General features: G+C 40.6%; 1 protein-coding gene across 2 annotated transcripts in view; it reads right to left on the reverse strand.

Moving 5' to 3' along the window:
- LOC106579659 (GTP-binding protein Rheb) overlaps positions 1-21,146 on the reverse strand; it is a 41,273-nt gene that overhangs the window by 9,414 nt on the left and 10,713 nt on the right. For both annotated transcript variants that reach the window (XM_014159793.2, XM_014159794.2), the window contains 4 exons: positions 19,568-19,635; positions 18,878-18,960; positions 11,232-11,288; positions 11,091-11,138 (listed from right to left, as the gene is read on the reverse strand). In XM_014159793.2, coding sequence (XP_014015268.1) covers positions 11,091-11,138; positions 11,232-11,288; positions 18,878-18,960; positions 19,568-19,635 — 256 coding nt within the window. The remainder of the gene's footprint in view (positions 1-11,090; positions 11,139-11,231; positions 11,289-18,877; positions 18,961-19,567; positions 19,636-21,146) is intronic.

Here is a 21,146-nt window from a genome sequence, read left to right on the forward strand (position 1 = left end):
CCTGTTTATTCTGGGAATGACGGAGAGGGAGAGTAGGAAAGAGGAAGCAGAAATAAAAAAGGAGGGAGGAGGAAAGATGTAGAGCTATGAGTGAGTGACCTATTTTCAGAAAAGCATCAGGCTGGCAGTGTGTACTACACTATACTACAGGCCTGGTAAGAGACAGAATACAGTGTGTAGTATACTACAGGCCTGGTAAGAGACAGAATACAGTGTGTAGTATACTACAGGCCTGGTAAGAGACAGAATACAGTGTGTAGTATACTATACAGGCCTGGTAAGAGACAGAATACAGTGTGTAGTATACTACAGGCCTGGTAAGAGACAGAATACAGTGTGTAGTATACTATACAGGCCTGGTAAGAGACAGAATACAGTGTGTAGTATACTATACAGGCCTGGTAAGAGACAGAATACAGTGTGTAGTATACTACAGGCCTGGTAAGAGACAGAATACAGTGTGTAGTATACTATACAGGCCTGGTAAGAGACAGAATACAGTGTGTAGTATACTACAGGCCTGGTAAGAGACAGAATACAGTGTGTAGTATACTACAGGCCTGGTAAGAGACAGAATACAGAGTGTAGTATACTATACAGGCCTGGTAAGAGACAGAATACAGTGTGTAGTATACTACAGGCCTGGTAAGAGACAGAATACAGTGTGTAGTATACTACAGGCCTGGTAAGAGACAGAATACAGTGTGTAGTATACTACAGGCCTGGTAAGAGACAGAATACAGAGTGTAGTATACTATACAGGCCTGGTAAGAGACAGCAGACAATAACTACTACTACACTATCTTCCTATAACTACTACTACACTGTCTTCCTACAACTACAACACCATCTTCCTACAACTACAGCACCATCTTCCTACAACTACTACAGCACCGTCTTCCTACAACTACTACAGCACCGTCTTCCTACAACTACTACAGCACCGTCTTCCTACAACTACACTGTCTTCCTACAACTACACTGTCTTCCTACAACTACACTGTCTTCCTACAACTACACTGTCTTCCTACAACTACTACACTGTCTTCCTACAACTACTACACTGTCTTCCTACAACTACTACACTGTCTTCCTACAACTACTACACTGTCTTCCTACAACTACTACACTGTCTTCCTACAACTACTACACTGTCTTCCTACAACTACTACACTGTCTTCCTACAACTACTACTACTACACTGTCTTCCTACAACTACTACTACTACACTGTCTTCCTACAACTACTACTACACTATCGTCCTAAAACTACTACTACACTATCGTCCTAAAACTACTACTACACTGTCGTCCTAAAACTACTACTACACTGTCTTCCTATAACTACTACACTATCTTCCTACAACTACAACACTATCTTCCTACAACTACAACACTATCTTCCTACAACTACTACACCAGCTTCCTACAACTACTACACTATCTTCCTATAACTACTACTACACTATCTTCCTAAAACTACTACTACACTATCGTCCTAAAACTACTACTACACTATCGTCCTAAAACTACTACTACACTATCGTCCTAAAACTACTACTACACTGTCGTCCTAAAACTACTACTACACTGTCTTCCTATAACTACTACACTATCTTCCTACAACTACTACACTATCTTCCTACAACTACAACACTATCTTCCTACAACTACTACACCAGCTTCCTACAACTACTACACTATCTTCCTATAACTACTACTACACTGTCTTCCTATAACTACTACTACACTGTCTTCCTATAACTACTACTACACTGTCTTCCTATAACTACTACTACACTGTCTTCCTATAACTACTACTACACTATCTTCCTATAACTACTACTACACTATCTTCCTATAACTACTACACTGTCTTCCTATAACTACTACTCACTGTCTTCCTATAACTACTACTACACTGTCTTCCTATAACTACTACTACACTGTCTTCCTATAACTACTACTACACTGTCTTCCTATAACTACTACTACACTGTCTTCCTATAACTACTACTACACTGTCTTCCTATAACTACTACTACACTATCTTCCTATAACTACTACTACACTATCTTCCTATAACTACTACACTGTCTTCCTATAACTACTACACTGTCTTCCTATAACTACTACACTGTCTTCCTATAACTACTACTACACTGTCTTCCTATAACTACTACTACACTGTCTTCCTATAACTACTACTACACTATCTTCCTATAACTACTACTACACTATCTTCCTATAACTACTACACTGTCTTCCTATAACTACTACTACTACTACTACTACTTCTACTACACTGTCTTCCTATAACTACACTATCTTCCTATAACTACTACTACACTGTCTTCCTATAACTACTACTACTACACTGTCTTCCTATAACTACTACTACACTATCTTCCTATAACTACACTATCTTCCTATAACTACTACTACACTATCTTCCTATAACTACTACTACTACACTATCTTCCTATAACTACTACTACACTATCTTCCTATAACTACTACACTATCTTCCTATAACTACTACTACTACACTGTCTTCCTATAACTACTACTACTACACTGTCTTCCTATAACTACTACTACACTATCTTCCTATAACTACACTATCTTCCTATAACTACACTATCTTCCTATAACTACACTATCTTCCTATAACTACTACTACACTATCTTCCTATAACTACTACACTATCTTCCTATAACTACTACTACTACACTGTCTTCCTATAACTACTACTACTATACTGTCTTCCTATAACTACTACACTATCTTCCTATAACTACTACTACTACTACACTATCTTCCTATAACTACTACTACACTATCTTCCTATAACTACTACTACACCATCTTCCTATAACTACTACTACTACTACCACCATCTTCCTATAACTACTACTACTACTACCACCATCTTCCTATAACTACTACTACTACTACCACCATCTTCCTATAACTACTACTACTACTACCATCTTCCTATAACTACTACTACACTATCTTCCTATAACTACACTATCTTCCTATAACTACACTATCTTCCTATAACTACACTATCTTCCTACAACTACACTATCTTCCTACAACTACACTATCTTCCTACAACTACACTATCTTCCTACAACTACACTATCTTCCTACAACTACTACACTATCTTCCTACAACTACTACACTATCTTCCTACAACTACTACACTATCTTCCTACAACTACTACACTATCTTCCTATAACTACTACTACTACACTATCTTCCTATAACTACTACTACTACACTATCTTCCTATAACTACTACTACACTATCTTCCTATAACTACTACTACACTATCTTCCTATAACTACTACTACACTATCTTCCTATAACTACTACTACACTATCTTCCTACAACTACACTATCTTCCTACAACTACTACTACACTATCTTCCTACAACTACTACACTATCTTCCTATAACTACTACTACACTATCTTCCTACAACTACTACTACACTATCTTCCTACAACTACTACTACACTATCTTCCTACAACTACTACTACACTATCTTCCTATAACTACTACACTATCTTCCTATAACTACTACTACTACACTATCTTCCTATAACTACTACTACTACACTATCTTCCTATAACTACTACTACTACACTATCTTCCTATAACTACTACTACACTATCTTCCTATAACTACTACTACTACTACACTGTCTTCCTATAACTACTACTACTACTACACTGTCTTCCTATAACTACTACTACTACTACACTATCTTCCTATAACTACTACTACACTATCTTCCTATAACTACTACTACACTATCTTCCTACAACTACTACTACACTATCTTCCTATAACTACTACTACACTATCTTCCTACAACTACTACTACACTATCTTCCTATAACTACTACTACTACTACTACACTGTCTTCCTATAACTACTACTACACTATCTTCCTATAACTACACTGTCATCCTATAACTACTACTACTACACTGTCTTCCTATAACTACTACACTATCTTCCTACAACTACTACACTATCTTCCTACAACTACTACACTATCTTCCTACAACTACTACTGCTACAATATCTTCCTACAACTACTACTGCTACAATATCTTCCTACAACTACTACTGCTACACTATCTTCCTACAACTACTACTGCTACACTATCTTCCTACAACTACTACTGCTACAATATCTTCCTACAACTACTACTGCTACACTATCTTCCTACAACTACTACTGCTACACTATCTTCCTACAACTACTACACTATCTTCCTACAACTACTACTGCTACACTATCTTCCTACAACTACTGCTACACTATCTTCCTACAACTACTACTGCTACAATATCTTCCTACAACTACTACTGCTACAATATCTTCCTACAACTACTACTGCTACAATATCTTCCTACAACTACTACTGCTACAATATCTTCCTACAACTACTACTGCACTATCTTCCTACAACTACTACTGCTACACTATCTTCCTACAACTACTGCACTATCTTCCTACAACTACTGCTGCACTATCTTCCTACAACTACTGCTACACTATCTTCCTACAACTACTGCTGCACTATCTTCCTACAACTACTGCTGCACTATCTTCCTACAACTACTGCTGCACTATCTTCCTACAACTACTGCTGCACTATCTTCCTACAACTACTGCTGCACTATCTTCCTACAACTACTGCTGCACTATCTTCCTACAACTACTGCTGCACTATCTTCCTACAACTACTGCTGCACTATCTTCCTACAACTACTACACTATCTTCCTATAACTACTACACTATCTTCCTATAACTACTACTACTACACTGTCTTCCTATAACTACTACTACTACTACACTGTCTTCCTATAACTACTACTACACTGTCTTCCTATAACTACTACTACACTATCTTCCTACAACTACTACTGCTACACTATCTTCCTACAACTGCTACAATATCTTCCTACAACTGCTACAATATCTTCCTACAACTGCTACAATATCTTCCTACAACTACTACTGCTACAATATCTTCCTACAACTACTACTGCTACAATATCTTCCTACAACTACTACTGCTACACTATCTTCCTACAACTACTACACTATCTTCCTACAACTACTACTACAACTACTATCTTCCTACAACTACTACTACAACTACTATCTTCCTACAACTACTACTACAACTACTATCTTCCTACAACTACTACTACTACACTATCTTCCTACAACTACTACACTATCTTCCTATAACTACTACTACTACACTATCTTCCTATAACTACTACTACTACACTATCTTCCTACAACTACTACTGCTACAATATCTTCCTACAACTACTACTGCTACAATATCTTCCTACAACTACTACTGCTACAATATCTTCCTACAACTACTGCTGCAACTACTATCTTCCTACAACTACTACTACAACTACTATCTTCCTACAACTACTACTACTACACTATCTTCCTACAACTACTACACTATCTTCCTATAACTACTACTACTACACTATCTTCCTACAACTACTACACTATCTTCCTACAACTACTACTGCTACACTATCTTCCTACAACTACTACTGCTACACTATCTTCCTACAACTACTACTGCTACAATATCTTCCTACAACTACTGCTGCAACACTATCTTCCTACAACTACTGCTGCAACTACTATCTTCCTACAACTACTGCTGCAACTACTATCTTCCTACAACTACTGCTGCAACTACTATCTTCCTACAACTACTGCTGCAACTACTATCTTCCTACAACTACTGCTGCAACTACTATCTTCCTACAACTACTGCTGCAACTACTATCTTCCTACAACTACTGCTGCAACTACTATCTTCCTACAACTACTGCTGCACTATCTTCCTACAACTACTACACTATCTTCCTATAACTACTACTACTACACTATCTTCCTATAACTACTACTACTACACTATCTTCCTACAACTACTACACTATCTTCCTACAACTACTACTGCTACAATATCTTCCTACAACTACTACTGCTACAATATCTTCCTACAACTACTGCTGCAACTACTATCTTCCTACAACTACTACTACTATCTTCCTACAACTACTACACTATCTTCCTACAACTACTACACTATCTTCCTACAACTACTACTGCTACAATATCTTCCTACAACTACTACTGCTACAATATCTTCCTACAACTACTACTGCTACAACTATCTTCCTACAACTACTGCTGCAACTACTATCTTCCTACAACTACTGCTGCAACTACTATCTTCCTACAACTACTGCTGCAACTACTATCTTCCTACAACTACTGCTGCAACTACTATCTTCCTACAACTACTGCTGCAACTACTATCTTCCTACAACTACTGCTGCAACTACTATCTTCCTACAACTACTGCTGCAACTACTATCTTCCTACAACTACTGCTGCAACTACTATCTTCCTACAACTACTGCTGCAACTACTATCTTCCTACAACTACTGCTGCAACTACTATCTTCCTACAACTACTGCTGCAACTATATCTTCCTACAACTACTACTGCAACTACTATCTTCCTACAACTACTGCTGCAACTACTATCTTCCTACAACTACTGCTGCACCTACTATCTTCCTACAACTACTGCTGCACTATCTTCCTACAACTACTGCTGCAACTACTATCTTCCTACAACTACTGCTGCAACTACTATCTTCCTACAACTACTGCTGCAACTACTATCTTCCTACAACTACTGCTGCAACTACTATCTTCCTACAACTACTGCTGCACTATCTTCCTACAACTACTACTGCACTATCTTCCTACAACTACTACTGCACTATCTTCCTACAACTACTACAATTACACTATCTTATCTTCCTACAACTACTACACTATCTTCCTACAACTATCTTCCTACAACTACTGCTGCACTATCTTCCTACAACTACTACTGCACTATCTTCCTACAACTACAATTACACTATCTTCCTACAACTATCTTCCTACAACTACTACTGCAACTACACTATCTTCCTACAACTACTACTGCAACTACACTATCTTCCTACAACTACTACTGCAACTACACTATCTTCCTACAACAACTACACCATCTTCCTACAACTACTACTACACTATCTTCCTATAACTACTACTACTACTACACTGTCTTCCTACAACTACTACACTATCTTCCTACAACTACTACTGCAACTACACTATCTTATCTTCCTACAACTACTACACTATCTTCCTACAACTACACTATCTTCCTACAACTATCTTCCTACAAATACTACTGCAACTACACTATCTTCCTACAACTACTACTGCAACTACACTATCTTCCTACAACTACTACTGCAACTACACTATCTTCCTACAACTACTACTGCAACTACACTATCTTCCTACAACTACTACTGCAACTACACTATCTTCCTACAACAACTACTGCACTACACTATCTTCCTACAACTACTGCTGCACTATCTTCCTACAACTACTACTACTACACTGTCTTCCTACAACTACTACTACTACACTATCTTCCTACAACTACTACTGCACTACACCATCTTCCTACAACTACTACTGCACTACACTATCTTCCTACAACTACTACTGCTACTTCACTATCTTCCTACAACAACTACTGCTGCTACACTATCTTCCTACAACTACTACTACACTGTCTTCCTACAACTACTGCTACACTTTCTTCCTACAACAACTACTACTGCTACACTATCTTCCTACAACTACTACTACCTTCCTATAACTACTACTACACTGTCTTCCTATAACTACTACTACTACACTATCTTCCTATAACTACTACTACTACTACCTTCCTATAACTACTACTACCTTCCTATAACTACTACTACTACTACCTTCCTATAACTACTACTACTACTACTACTACTACTACACTGTCTTCCTATAACTACTACTACTACTACTACTACACTGTCTTCCTATAACTACTGCACTATCTTCCTATAACTACTACTACTACACTATCTTCCTACAACTACTACACTATCTTCCTACAACTACTACTGCTACAATATCTTCCTACAACTACTGCTGCAACTACTATCTTCCTACAACTACTGCTGCAACTACTATCTTCCTACAACTACTGCTGCAACTACTATCTTCCTACAACTACTGCTGCAACTACTATCTTCCTACAACTACTGCTGCAACTACTATCTTCCTACAACTACTGCTGCAACTACTATCTTCCTACAACTACTGCTGCAACTACTATCTTCCTACAACTACTGCTGCAACTACTATCTTCCTACAACTACTGCTGCAACTACTATCTTCCTACAACTACTGCTGCAACTACTATCTTCCTACAACTACTGCTGCAACTACTATCTTCCTACAACTACTGCTGCAACTACTATCTTCCTACAACTACTGCTGCAACTACTATCTTCCTACAACTACTGCTGCAACTACTATCTTCCTACAACTACTGCTGCAACTACTATCTTCCTACAACTACTGCTGCAACTACTATCTTCCTACAACTACTACAATTACACTATCTTCCTACAACTACTACAATTACACTATCTTCCTACAACTACTACAATTACACTATCTTCCTACAACTACTACAATTACACTATCTTCCTACAACTACTACAATTACACTATCTTATCTTCCTACAACTACTACACTATCTTCCTACAACTATCTTCCTACAACTACTACTGCACTATCTTCCTACAACTACTACTGCACTATCTTCCTATAACTACTACAATTACACTATCTTCCTACAACTACTACAACTACACTATCTTCCTACAACTATCTTCCTACAACTACTACTGCAACTACACTATCTTCCTACAACTACTACTGCAACTACACTATCTTCCTACAACAACTACACCATCTTCCTACAACTACTACTACACTATCTTCCTATAACTACTACTACTACTACACTGTCCAACACTACACTATCTTCCTACAACTACTACTGCAACTACACTATCTTATCTTCCTACAACTACTACACTATCTTCCTACAACTACACTATCTTCCTACAACTATCTTCCTACAAATACTACTGCAACTACACTATCTTCCTACAACTACTACTGCAACTACACTATCTTCCTACAACTACTACTGCAACTACACTATCTTCCTACAACTACTACTGCAACTACACTATCTTCCTACAACAACTACTGCAACTACACTATCTTCCTACAACACTATCTTCCTATAACTACTACTACTACACTGTCTTCCTACAACTACTACTACTACACTATCTTCCTACAACTACTACTGCAACTACACCATCTTCCTACAACTACTACTGCAACTACACTATCTTCCTACAACAACTACTGCTACTTCACTATCTTCCTACAACAACTACTGCTGCTACACTATCTTCCTACAACTACTACTACACTGTCTTCCTACAACTACTGCTACACTTTCTTCCTACAACAACTACTACTGCTACACTATCTTCCTACAACTACACTATCTTCCTATAACTACTACTACCTTCCTATAACTACTACTACACTGTCTTCCTATAACTACTACTACTACACTATCTTCCTATAACTACTACTACACTATCTTCCTATAACTACTACACTATCTTCCTATAACTACTACTACTACTACACTGTCTTCCTATAACTACTACTACTACACTATCTTCCTATAACTACTACTACCTTCCTATAACTACTACTACTACTACCTTCCTATAACTACTACTACTACTACTACTACTACTACACTGTCTTCCTATAACTACTACTACTACTACACTATCTTCCTATAACTACTACTACTACACTATCTTCCTATAACTACTACTACACTATCTTCCTATAACTACTACTACACTATCTTCCTACAACTACTACACTGTCATCCTATAACTACTACACTGTCATCCTATAACTACTACACTGTCATCCTATAACTACTACACTGTCATCCTATAACTACTACACTGTCATCCTATAACTACTACACTATCTTCCTATAACTACTACTACACTGTCTTCCTATAACTACTACTACTACTACTGTCTTCCAATAACCACCACCACTCCACTTTCCTCCCATACTTGCTACATTCTCAAGTCAGGAATTAGGCCTAACTAACTGACTGGAGACCGACCCCACCTTCTCCAAAACAGAGCCTGAGCCAAAGACAGCTTAGAGCTGACTGGACCACTGTTTACCAGCTAGTGTCAATGTGCCAACAGGCCAGTAGTCTAGTTTAGTTGAGCCAGGACAGCCAGGGAATGGCATTGAGTGGGAGATGGATTTCCAGGGAGATCGTTCAAGATTGTCAGATTTTGCAGTCATCGATCCATGCCTTCAAAACAGGGGCAACAGTGAGCACTATTACCACCAAGTAGGCTTGGGTTTTTCCAGGACGTTGTGGATGAGGGTTGTGGAAAAGTGTAATCCCATGACTCTGGATCAGAAGTGTAAGTGTTTGACACCAGTTGTGGACACTGGTTTTTCATTTTAAAAATGTACCCTATCCAAAATTTTAACCCTTACCTTAACCATTCAGAATGAGTGACTAAACTCAACCCTTAACTTCAAAATGTGATGTTTGGAGAAATGGAATGATGGAGCAGGAGAAACAAAAACACTGAAATTTGACATTTGGAGAACGTGGATATACGTCTACTTCTGCAGTGAGACAGAGCTTGTTGCAATTTCGCCCTCCGTGCAAAAGATGTAAGATGTGGAGCCTTGTATGACAGGCCCATAAAATGACAGGAGATCAAGTCCTAAAGGTTTATTTCAGCCCCGCACCCTCTGCTGAACCAATGTACTTTCTCTCCACTCGGTAATCTGAACAGGTCTCCACAGACTCAAACATAACGACAAGACAGTCACAGAACAGTAAATCCCTGTTAAATCTAATTTAAGAAAATGAAAAGAACTGTCTGGTTCCTCTGGGAAGACTAGCTGTGTGTGTGTGTATGTGTATGTGTGTGTGTGTGTGTATGTGTGTCTCATACCGTTCCATGTGTAGATCTTTCTTGTTCCCCACCAACATGATGGGTACTCTGCAGAAGACAAAGTCCTGTCAGTCAAACGAATCAGTGAAACACTGTATATATGTATATAAACATTGTCAGATAGAGGAACAGTCTACTTACTGTACTTTACCCACCATATCCAATAATTTTTCGTGGATAACTTTTATTACTTCAAAACTACAAAAGAAAACAAAAAAAAGGTCATTCAATCTTTTATGATCAGGCCAAATTAAAAGGAAAGCCCTTTAAAGCATTAAACAAAACTCCTACTCAACATAAGGCCAGAGTCAACAACATTATTACATCCATTCTCAAAGAAATCTTACAAAACTTATACAGTTGAATACTTAAAAATTGGGTCTAGAAATGTGTGTAAAAATGCTTACTTGTACTTAAATGGGTGTAAAGCTTGACATTTTCTAGGTCGGACCATGCTATATTTGCAACATGTAGGTGTCCAGCATATCAAATGGCTGCATTCTCTGTCCCCGGCACCCCCAGTCTGTGTGTGTGTGTGTGTGTGTGAATGAATAAGCAGCAACACCATCAGAGCTAAGTGGGTGCTGGTCCATCCACATCTTCACAATAACAATAAATTAACCACAGCCTTTTATCACCTACATAGATTTTTAATAGGGGCCTCATCAAAAGAATAATTTGCTCATTAAATGCGTTACATTGGTATGGATTTGGAGAGGGCTGATGGGAGGCATGAACTACCATGATTACATTGACAAACGTTGCCTAACGACCAGACTGGGACAAAAATCAGGGCTGCATTCAAAAAAGAGGACCGTTGCGGTTGAACCATTGCTTGAAATCGATACGACATAAGCTTTGATATGAGAAGTAGCCTCCCTCAAATGAGAAGAACCATCAATACTACTGTACTTAACAATGTGCCATTTCAATACTACTGTACTTAATGTGCTATTTGTTTGCTTGTTAGATGCCTTTCCAACACCTAGTTGAGGAATGTTGTTCCATCAGTGCCATAGTCTACTGTAGAGGCCTATATAACTCAACCTAACGTAGCAGGCGTATAATAAATGCCTTAGTGTCTTGTCTTATCTTTCTGGTCCTGAGGAGAAAAAGAAGATGGGGAGGTTCTCATCTGCCCTGTTGAACCAATCCAGTAAATGTGGAGGAGGAGGTAAGATGGAGAGTCGCCTTGTTAACGTCCAAAAGGGGAAGTCGAGTCACAGGCTCTCTTTCCATTTCCTCTGAAAACCAGATGCATCTGTTATTTTAAAACCCGGCAGATGGTGAGCTAGACCTGACGCAGGGTTTGAGGCTCAATATAAAATGACGAACGTTGAGTCCCAATCTGGTCAGTAGAAATGCATGTAAATCAATGGGGACATTAACGAAATTTGACATCATTAACTGGCCAGTAGGAAGACATGACGGGATGGGGTTAGGAACAGATTTCTCCAGGGAAAGTCTCCCTAGGCCCGCTCCCATGGCATCTTACATAAGTCTCTGGGGCACACACACACACACCCTAGGCTCCAGTACAATAGTCTTACACAGGACAAATCATTTGCTACAGTATGAATCCTGTTGAAATTATTGTCTAGAAATGTATGGAGGCATTACAGGAGAGAAAATGCAGCAGTCCAGTTATCAGGAAGCCCTTGAAAAAGAGAATCTGGGTCATATTGGGCTTTTCCTGGTTAAATAAAATACAACTTTAATTTTGGTCAACTCTCTGCAGTCTGGAGAGCTTCTGTACTTTTTCATTCTCATATTAATGGAGAGAGAGAGCGAGAGAGAGAGAGAGAGAGAGAGACACAGAGACACAGAGAAACAGACAGAAACAGAGAGAGAAAGAGAGAGAAAGACAGACAGAAAGCAGAGAAAAAAGCAGACCCAAATAATGGTGAATTGCGCCTTCATTACTGTGAGACTTTAAAACTCTATAAACATACACTCAGAACCAAAAAGCACAGTACAACAGCAAGCAGCTGACACTAATTGAGGAGTCCATAAACAAACAACTTCTGATAAAATTGAAAAAAAATAAAAATAAAATCTAAACAAGAGGAATTAGCGAAACAAAATGGTGACATATGGACAACCCATTTTAAAACACTCTACAACACCGTTCAAATTGACACAGACGCAGAACAACGCCAAATTCATGACAAGTTGAATGGATTAGAAAAAGCTATAAAGGACAATCAAAATCCATTGGACTCCCCAATTACTGACCAGGAGCTCTATAAGAAACTTCAGGCTCTCAAATTTAAAAAAGCATGCGGACCTGATGGCATCCTAAATGAGATGCTCAAACTCACTAGTGCAAAATTTCAATTGGCTATATTTAAACTGTTTAATTTGATCCTGAGTGTAGGTTATTTCCCTGACATCAAGGACTCATAATCCCAATCTTTAAGAATGGAGACAAATTTGACCCTAACAATTACAGAGGCATTTGTGTGAACAGTAACCTGGGGAAGGTTTTCTGTAGTATTATACATGTAAGAGTTCTAAACTTTCTTAATAAGCACAATGTCTTGAGTAAAATCCAAATTAGATTTATACCAAAACATCGCACAACTGATCATATTTACACCTTACACACCCTGATAGATAAACATGTCCACCAAAATAAACGCTTGCTTTATCGACTTCCAAAAAGCAATTGATTCTATTTGGCATACAGGACTGTTCTACAAAGTTATTGAAAGTGGTATCGGGGGTAAAACATATGACATAATTAAATCAATGTAGCATTAAAATGGGCAAGAAAAGAACAGAATTCTTTAACCAGGGCTGGGGCCTTCGCCAGGGTTGCAATCTGAGCCCTGCACTCTTCAATATTTACATCAACGAATTGGCCACTATTCTATAAAAATCCTCAGCCCCTGGTGTTAGTCTCCACAATTCAGAGGTTAAATGCCTACTCTTCGCAGACTCTTCGCAGATGACCAATGCCTGCTGTCACCCAGAGAGAGAAAGCACGCAGGGCATTCTACGCCATTAAAAAGCAAATTCAAATTGAAATATTAATTTGGCTTAAACTAATTGGATGTGTCATTGAACCAATTGCACTTTATGGCAGCGAGATGTGGGGTCCACTTGCAAAACAAGATTTCATCAAATGGGACAAACACACCATTGAAACCCTGCATGCAGAGTTCTGTAAGATTCTCCTACATGTCCAGAGGAAAACTACAAACAATGCATGCAGGGCAGAATTAGGCCAATATCCACTAATAATAAAAACAAAAAAATAGCAATTCAGTTTTGGAAACATCTAAAATACAGTGACCCCCTCTCATATCATTACCAAGCCCTGCAATGCCAAGAGCCGAACAAAGAAAAGAGTCCCCTCATCCAGCTGGTCCTGGGGCTGAGTTCACAAACCTGTTCTACTAACACACTGAAGCCTCAGGACCAGAACATCCAATCAATCAGAATAAACCAAATTACCACACAGTCAAAAAAAAAATACATTGCTTATTGGGAAGCACAAACACAAAGCAAAATACAGTGCTATCTGGCCCTAAATTGACAGTACACCGTGGCTAACTATTTGACCATGGTTACTGATCAAAACCTTAGAAAAACCTTGACAAAGTACAGGCTCAGTGAGCACAGCCTTGCCATTGAGAAGGGTAGACACAGGAAAACCTGGCTCTCTGTAGAGGAAAGGCTGTGCAACCACTGCACAACAGCAGAACCTGAGACGGAGCTGCATTTCCTGACCAAATATCAAAAATATAAAACAATTAGAGAGTGTCATTTCCCCAAATTTGAAACCCTTATTCAAGGTTTCAAAGACCTCTGATGATAGTAGGCTACCCGTCCTGTTGGGGGAGGATGCAGAGAGCTGTGGGTTGGCAGCGCACTACATTGCTGCCTGTCATAAATTGAGGGACAGTGTCTGACAGACCAGTCAACCTGCACATAACCTCTACTGTATGCTTATTGTTATTGCTCAATGTATGGTTATTTTGACCCTTGGTTATTGTCATTACTGTTGTCCCGTTGACAATTTTGATTATCATTATTTTCATATTGAAAATATCCAAAATAAGCTTTGGCAATATGTACATTGTTACGTCATGCCGAGAATTGAATTGACACAGACAGACAGACAGACAGACAGACAGACAGACAGACAGACAGACAGACAGACAGACAGACAGACAGACAGACAGAGAGACAGACAGAGAGACAGAGAGACCCTCCAACCCAAAAAGTCCTGTGGGGTTGATGGTATCCTAAATGAAATGATAAATATACAGACAACAAATTCCAATTGGCTATACTTAAACTCTTTAATCATCCTCAGCTCTGGCATCTTACCCAATATTTGGAGCCAAGGACTGATCCCGCCTCCCCAATCCACAAAAGTGGAGACAAATTTGACCCCAATAACTACCAGGGGATATGCCTCAACAGCAACCTTGGGAAAATCCTCTGCATTATCATTAACAGCAGACTCATACATTTCCTCAGCGAAAACAACGTACTGAGCAAATTCCAAATTGGCTTTTTACCAATTTACCGTACGACAGACCATGTATTCACCCTGCACACCCTAATTGACAAACAAACAAACAAACCAAAACAAAGGCAAAGTCTTCTCATGCTTTGTTGACTTCAAAAAAGCTTTCAAATCAATTTGGCATGAGGCTCTGCTATACAAATTGATGGAAAGTGGTGGTGGTGGAAAAAACATACACAATTATAAAATCCATGTACACAAACAACAAGTGTGTGGTTAAAACTGGCCAAAAACACAATTCTTTCCACAGGGCCTTGGTGTGAAATAAGGTAGCAGCTTAAGCCCCACCCTCTTCAACATATCAACGAATTGGGGAGGGCACCAGAATAGTCTGCAGCACCCAGTCTTACCCTACTAGAATCTGAAGTCAAATGTCTGTTTGCTGATGACCTGGATCTTCTGTCCCCAACCAAGAAGGGCCTACAGCAGCACCTAGATATTCTGAACAGGTTCTGTCAGACCTGGGTCCTGACAGTAAATCTCAGTAAGACAAGAATAATGGTGTTCCAAAAAAGGTCCAGTTGCCAGGACCACTAATACAAATTCCATCTAGACACTGTTGCCCTAGAGCACATAGAAAACTATACATACCTCGGCCTAAACATGAAGGAAATCCTTGACTATATACAGAGTCAGTGAGCATAGCCTTGCTATTGAGAAAGGCCGCCGAAGGCAGACCGGACTCTCAAGAGAAGACAGGCTATGTGCACACTGCCGACAAAATGAGGTGGAAACTGAGCTGCACTTCCTAGCCTCCTGCCAAATATATGACCACATTAGAAACACATATTTCCCTCAGATTACTCAGACCCACAAAGAATTTGAAAACAAATCCAATTTTGATAAACTCCCATATCTACTGGGTGAAATACCACAGTGTGCAGTCACAGCAGCAAGATGTGTGGCCTGTTGCCACAAGAAAAGGGCAACCAGTGAAGAACGAACACCATTGTAAATACAACCTATATTTATGTTTATTTATTTTCCCTTTTGTAATTGAAATATTTGCACATCATTACAACATTGTAAATAGGCAACGACATTTGAAATGTGTTTATTCTTTTGGAACTTTTATGAGTGTAATGTTCACTGTTAATTTACTGTTTCACTTGCTTTGGCAATGTAAACATTTGTTTCCCATGCCAATAAAGCCTCTCAAATTGAATGGAGAGAGAGGGAGAGAGAGAGAGACCTGGAGCGACAGAGAGAGAGAGACCTGGAGCGACAGAGAGAGAGCGACAGAGAGAGAGAGCGAGAGAGAGAGCGACAGAGAGAGAGAGAGCGACAGAGCGAGAGAGAGAGCGACAGAGCGAGAGCGCGACAGAGAGAGCGACAGAGAGAGAGCGCGACAGAGAGAGCGACAGAGAGCGAGAGCGACAGAGAGAGCGACAGAGAGAGCGACAGAGAGAGCGACAGAGAGAGCGACAGAGAGCGAGCGACAGAGCGAGCGACAGAGCGAGCGACAGAGAGAGAGAGAGAGAGCGAGCGACAGAGAGAGAGAGAGAGCGAGCGCGCGACAGAGAGAGAGACACACGGAGCGACAGAGAGAGAGACACACGGAGCGACAGAGAGAGAGACACACGGAGCGACAGAGAGAGAGAGACACACGGAGCGACAGAGAGAGAGAGACACACGGAGCGACAGAGAGAGAGAGACACGGAGCGACAGAGAGAGAGACACACAGAGCGACAGAGAGAGAGAGACACACGGAGCGACAGAGAGAGAGACACACGGAGCGACAGAGAGAGAGACACGGAGCGACAGAGAGAGAGACACGGAGCGACAGAGAGAGAGACACGGAGCGACAGAGAGAGAGACACGGAGCGACAGAGAGAGAGAGACACGGAGCGACAGAGAGAGGGACACGGAGCGACAGAGAGAGAGACACACGGAGCGACAGAGAGAGAGACACGGAGCGACAGAGAGAGAGACACGGAGCGACAGAGAGCGCGAGCGAGTGTAGTATCGCTACTGTAATACTCGGACTTCCTTGTGTGAACACATGGTTTGTTCCGATTCTGCTAAATGCCAAAATGCTGAGCCTACGTTATATCTTTAGAAAACACAATGCATGCTATTTCCCCATCACATTAGGCTAATTTCTAATAACTGGCAATATTCAAGAAACAGAGCATAGCTCAAATGCAGGTAAAACTGGTCCTGGGCTACCATTTCTGGTCTTTTAGACAATTCCATAATATCGATGTGCCAGAATAGCAACCTTCTAAAATTACTGCATTTCTGGTATTCACTCAGGTAGAAAACAGAAAGTAGTCTTTACTCAATAAAAATAACTCTTCAAATCAATATAAAGGGATTCTCACTGCATTCACAAACCACAGTGTTTAACCTGGAGCTGTAGCACAACACACAGGATATATTACAGTACAGGACTACTATCATTAGATATTCCCACTAGTGTTGGAGTACTATCACTACAGAGGCCTTACTCCATCTAAACGCGCCTACACAGCCCTTACATATGACAGAGACAGAGAGAGAAAGAGAGTGAATGTGTAATTGAGAGATGGATGGAGTGAGGATAGAGAGTAGGATGGAGAGGAAGCCAGTGAGAGGGGAGAGATGGTGAGGTTAAGAGAGAAGAGGCAAGGAAGGAGAGAGATGGAATGATTTGATTTAATCTCCAGGTGATATGGAGGCAAGGTAGAACACACACACCAACCACACACACAAGAAACGACCATCTCTGATTCATATGTTTCAGCTACCTCTAATACTGCAACATACAGAAGCCCTGTTCCATATAATAGCATACAGATAGAAATGTGAAAGATCAGAGGCACTATTTGTAATTTAATATTCACCAAAATCACCTACTTCATGTCTTCCCTTTCAAACGAGACTAGATCTTTAATTTCAAACCAGCAGAGGCACAAAATAATGAGGATTTTCATTGAGAACGCATTGATTTGGCAGGTGTTCGAGCTCACTTTGAATAATAATAGCTGCAATGGTTTATTCATGCCTTTTACGAGAGATGAGAGAGAGAGAGAGAGAGAGAGAGAGAGAGAGAGAGAGAGAGGAGAGAGAGAGAGAGAGAGGAGAGAGAGAGAAGAGAGAAGAGAGAGAGAGAGAGAGAGAGAGAGAGGAGAGAGAGGAGAGAGAGAGGAGAGAGAGAGAGGAGAGATCTACCAGATGGAGTCAGAAACCTTCAGCGAGGAGATCACTCAGGGATAAGCAACGAAGCTTTAGCAGCAGTGTGAAGGAGAGGGCGGAGCTTACCTACCTTTTATTGGACGTGACAGAATACACCAAAATGTATCCGTTGATGTCTATGGAGTAGGTCTGTGGGAAAATGGAGTACTCATCCTGCCAGAGAGAAAGGGGCCTTTTGTGGAAGGATTCATCAAACATCAGAGATAGAATGTCTACTCTACAATGGGAAAAATGAGGAAATGTAGCTACTGTATGTGGAATGAGGCTGTATGTGGAATGAGACTGAATAAGGATGTCAATGGAGACCTAATCTACACCTGGTCTAATCCAGACTGCGCCTGGTCTAATCCACCCTGCGCCTGGTCTAATCCACCCTGCGCCTGGTCTAATCCACCCTGCGCCTGGTCTAATCCACCCTGCGCCTGGTCTAATCCACCCTGCGCCTGGTCTAATCCACCCTACGCCTGGTCTAATCCACCCTGCACCTGGTCTAATCCACCCTGCACCTGGTCTAATCCACCCTGCACCTGGTCTAATCCACCCTGCACCTGGTCTAATCCACCCTACACCTGGTCTAATCTACACTACACCTGGTCTAATCTACCCTACACCTGGTCTAATCTACACTACACCTGGTCTAATCTACACTACACCTGGTATTAAAAAGAATTGATGTTAGCTCTCACAGAGTTGCCCACTGGCAGTCTGACCACAACGTTCTGATGTGTGAGTAGTCTCTCCACTGGTAAGAGGGACACACCTGTCCCGCTGTGTCCACCAGCTGCAGGTGGTACTCCTGCCCATTCACTGTGATCATCTTTGTAAACGCTGAGGAGAGAGAGAAAGGAAGGAAGACAAATGAAGTACTAAAGCTGTGTTTACACTGGCACTCATTCTGATCTTTTGGTCACCAATTGGTCTTTTGACCAATTAGATAAAGTCTTGACAATAATTGGGGAAGAGATGAGGACTGGGCTGCCTGTGTAAATGCAGCTTTAGAGTTTCTAAGTGATTCTAGCCACCTACAGCTCAGTCAGAGGTATTCTAAAAGAAAATACAACATTTTGGGGACTGAGAGAGAATTAGCAAGACAAATAGAGACACAAAGAAGGTCTCATTCATTACAATTAAGAAGACCATTTCTCCACATCGCTTTGATGAGCCCATGACACATCATGGTGAAGCAGAGACAAGTAGGACATGTTGATGTGGTGCTTAGATCATAACACAGTGGAAGTGACGTGTTTAAATCAACTAGAACAGGCAGGACTGAGACACATTCTGATTGGGCTGTGACTCTGGATGACTGGAACTGAACTTCCTGCCTGCCGACGGCCCAACAGACAGAGGCTATTCCCTCGGAGCTCATGGACAAGACCACATGTACACCGCTTTCTTCTTCAAGGTGGTGGTGGTGGAGGTGGAAACCCATATCCACCTTTGTGCCTCATCACAGGAAGTGGTGGAGGTGGAAACCCATATCCACCTTTGTGCCTCATCACAGGAAGTGGTGGAAACCCATATCCACCTTTGTGCCTCATCACAGGAAGTGGTGGAAACCCATATCCACCTTTGTACCTCATCACAGGAAGTGGTGGAGGTGGAAACCCATATCTGTGGTGGAGGTGGTTCTGTGGTGACCGGTGGGCTGGGATCACAGGGGAGCTAAGGGGGTTTGCTTCAGTGGCTTATTTAAGCGTGACACACACACACACACACACACACACACACACACACACACACACACACAACAGAAATAGCAGGAAAGACAGCCAAATCCACATCGCTACTGTAGTATAGTAGAATCATGTTTGTAGAATGGAAGCCAGCACAATTTATAAATGGTAAGCATTCTACGTTCCTGGGCTTAGAGAAGCAGCTGAGGCCGATCAAGCGTTTCATTCACAAAAAAAGAAGCCCTGGCTGGCTAAAATTAACTCGACGTTCCTTTCACTGCAGGCTGCATGGATGGAAGCTCCAAGCCTTAAGACACCATAGATACAGTAGGCAGGAACACACAGTCTACCCTAGGAGTGTTAAGCTACTGTAACATGCATTAAGCGTAAGCTGTGTGTTCCGTGCTAACAAAGGGAGCAATGCCATACCAACAATGTGCGTGTGTATGTCTGACTGAAGCGCGCGTGTGTGTGTGTGTGTGAATACGTGTGTTATTGGTGTGTCTACCTATGAGAGACTGAGTGAGGTAGACCACTACCTTCTGTCAAAACGAATGTTCATTCACAAACATCAGAAAAGCTCCCCTGGCTCTCCATGCGAATAGTCTGTAGTGGCCATGAAATAGAGTCCTCCCACACAACCCACTATTAAAAATGCTCCTA

The sequence above is a fragment of the Salmo salar genome, chromosome ssa19 (assembly GCF_905237065.1).
Source record: "Salmo salar chromosome ssa19, Ssal_v3.1, whole genome shotgun sequence".
Taxonomy (NCBI): Eukaryota; Metazoa; Chordata; class Actinopteri; order Salmoniformes; family Salmonidae; genus Salmo; species Salmo salar.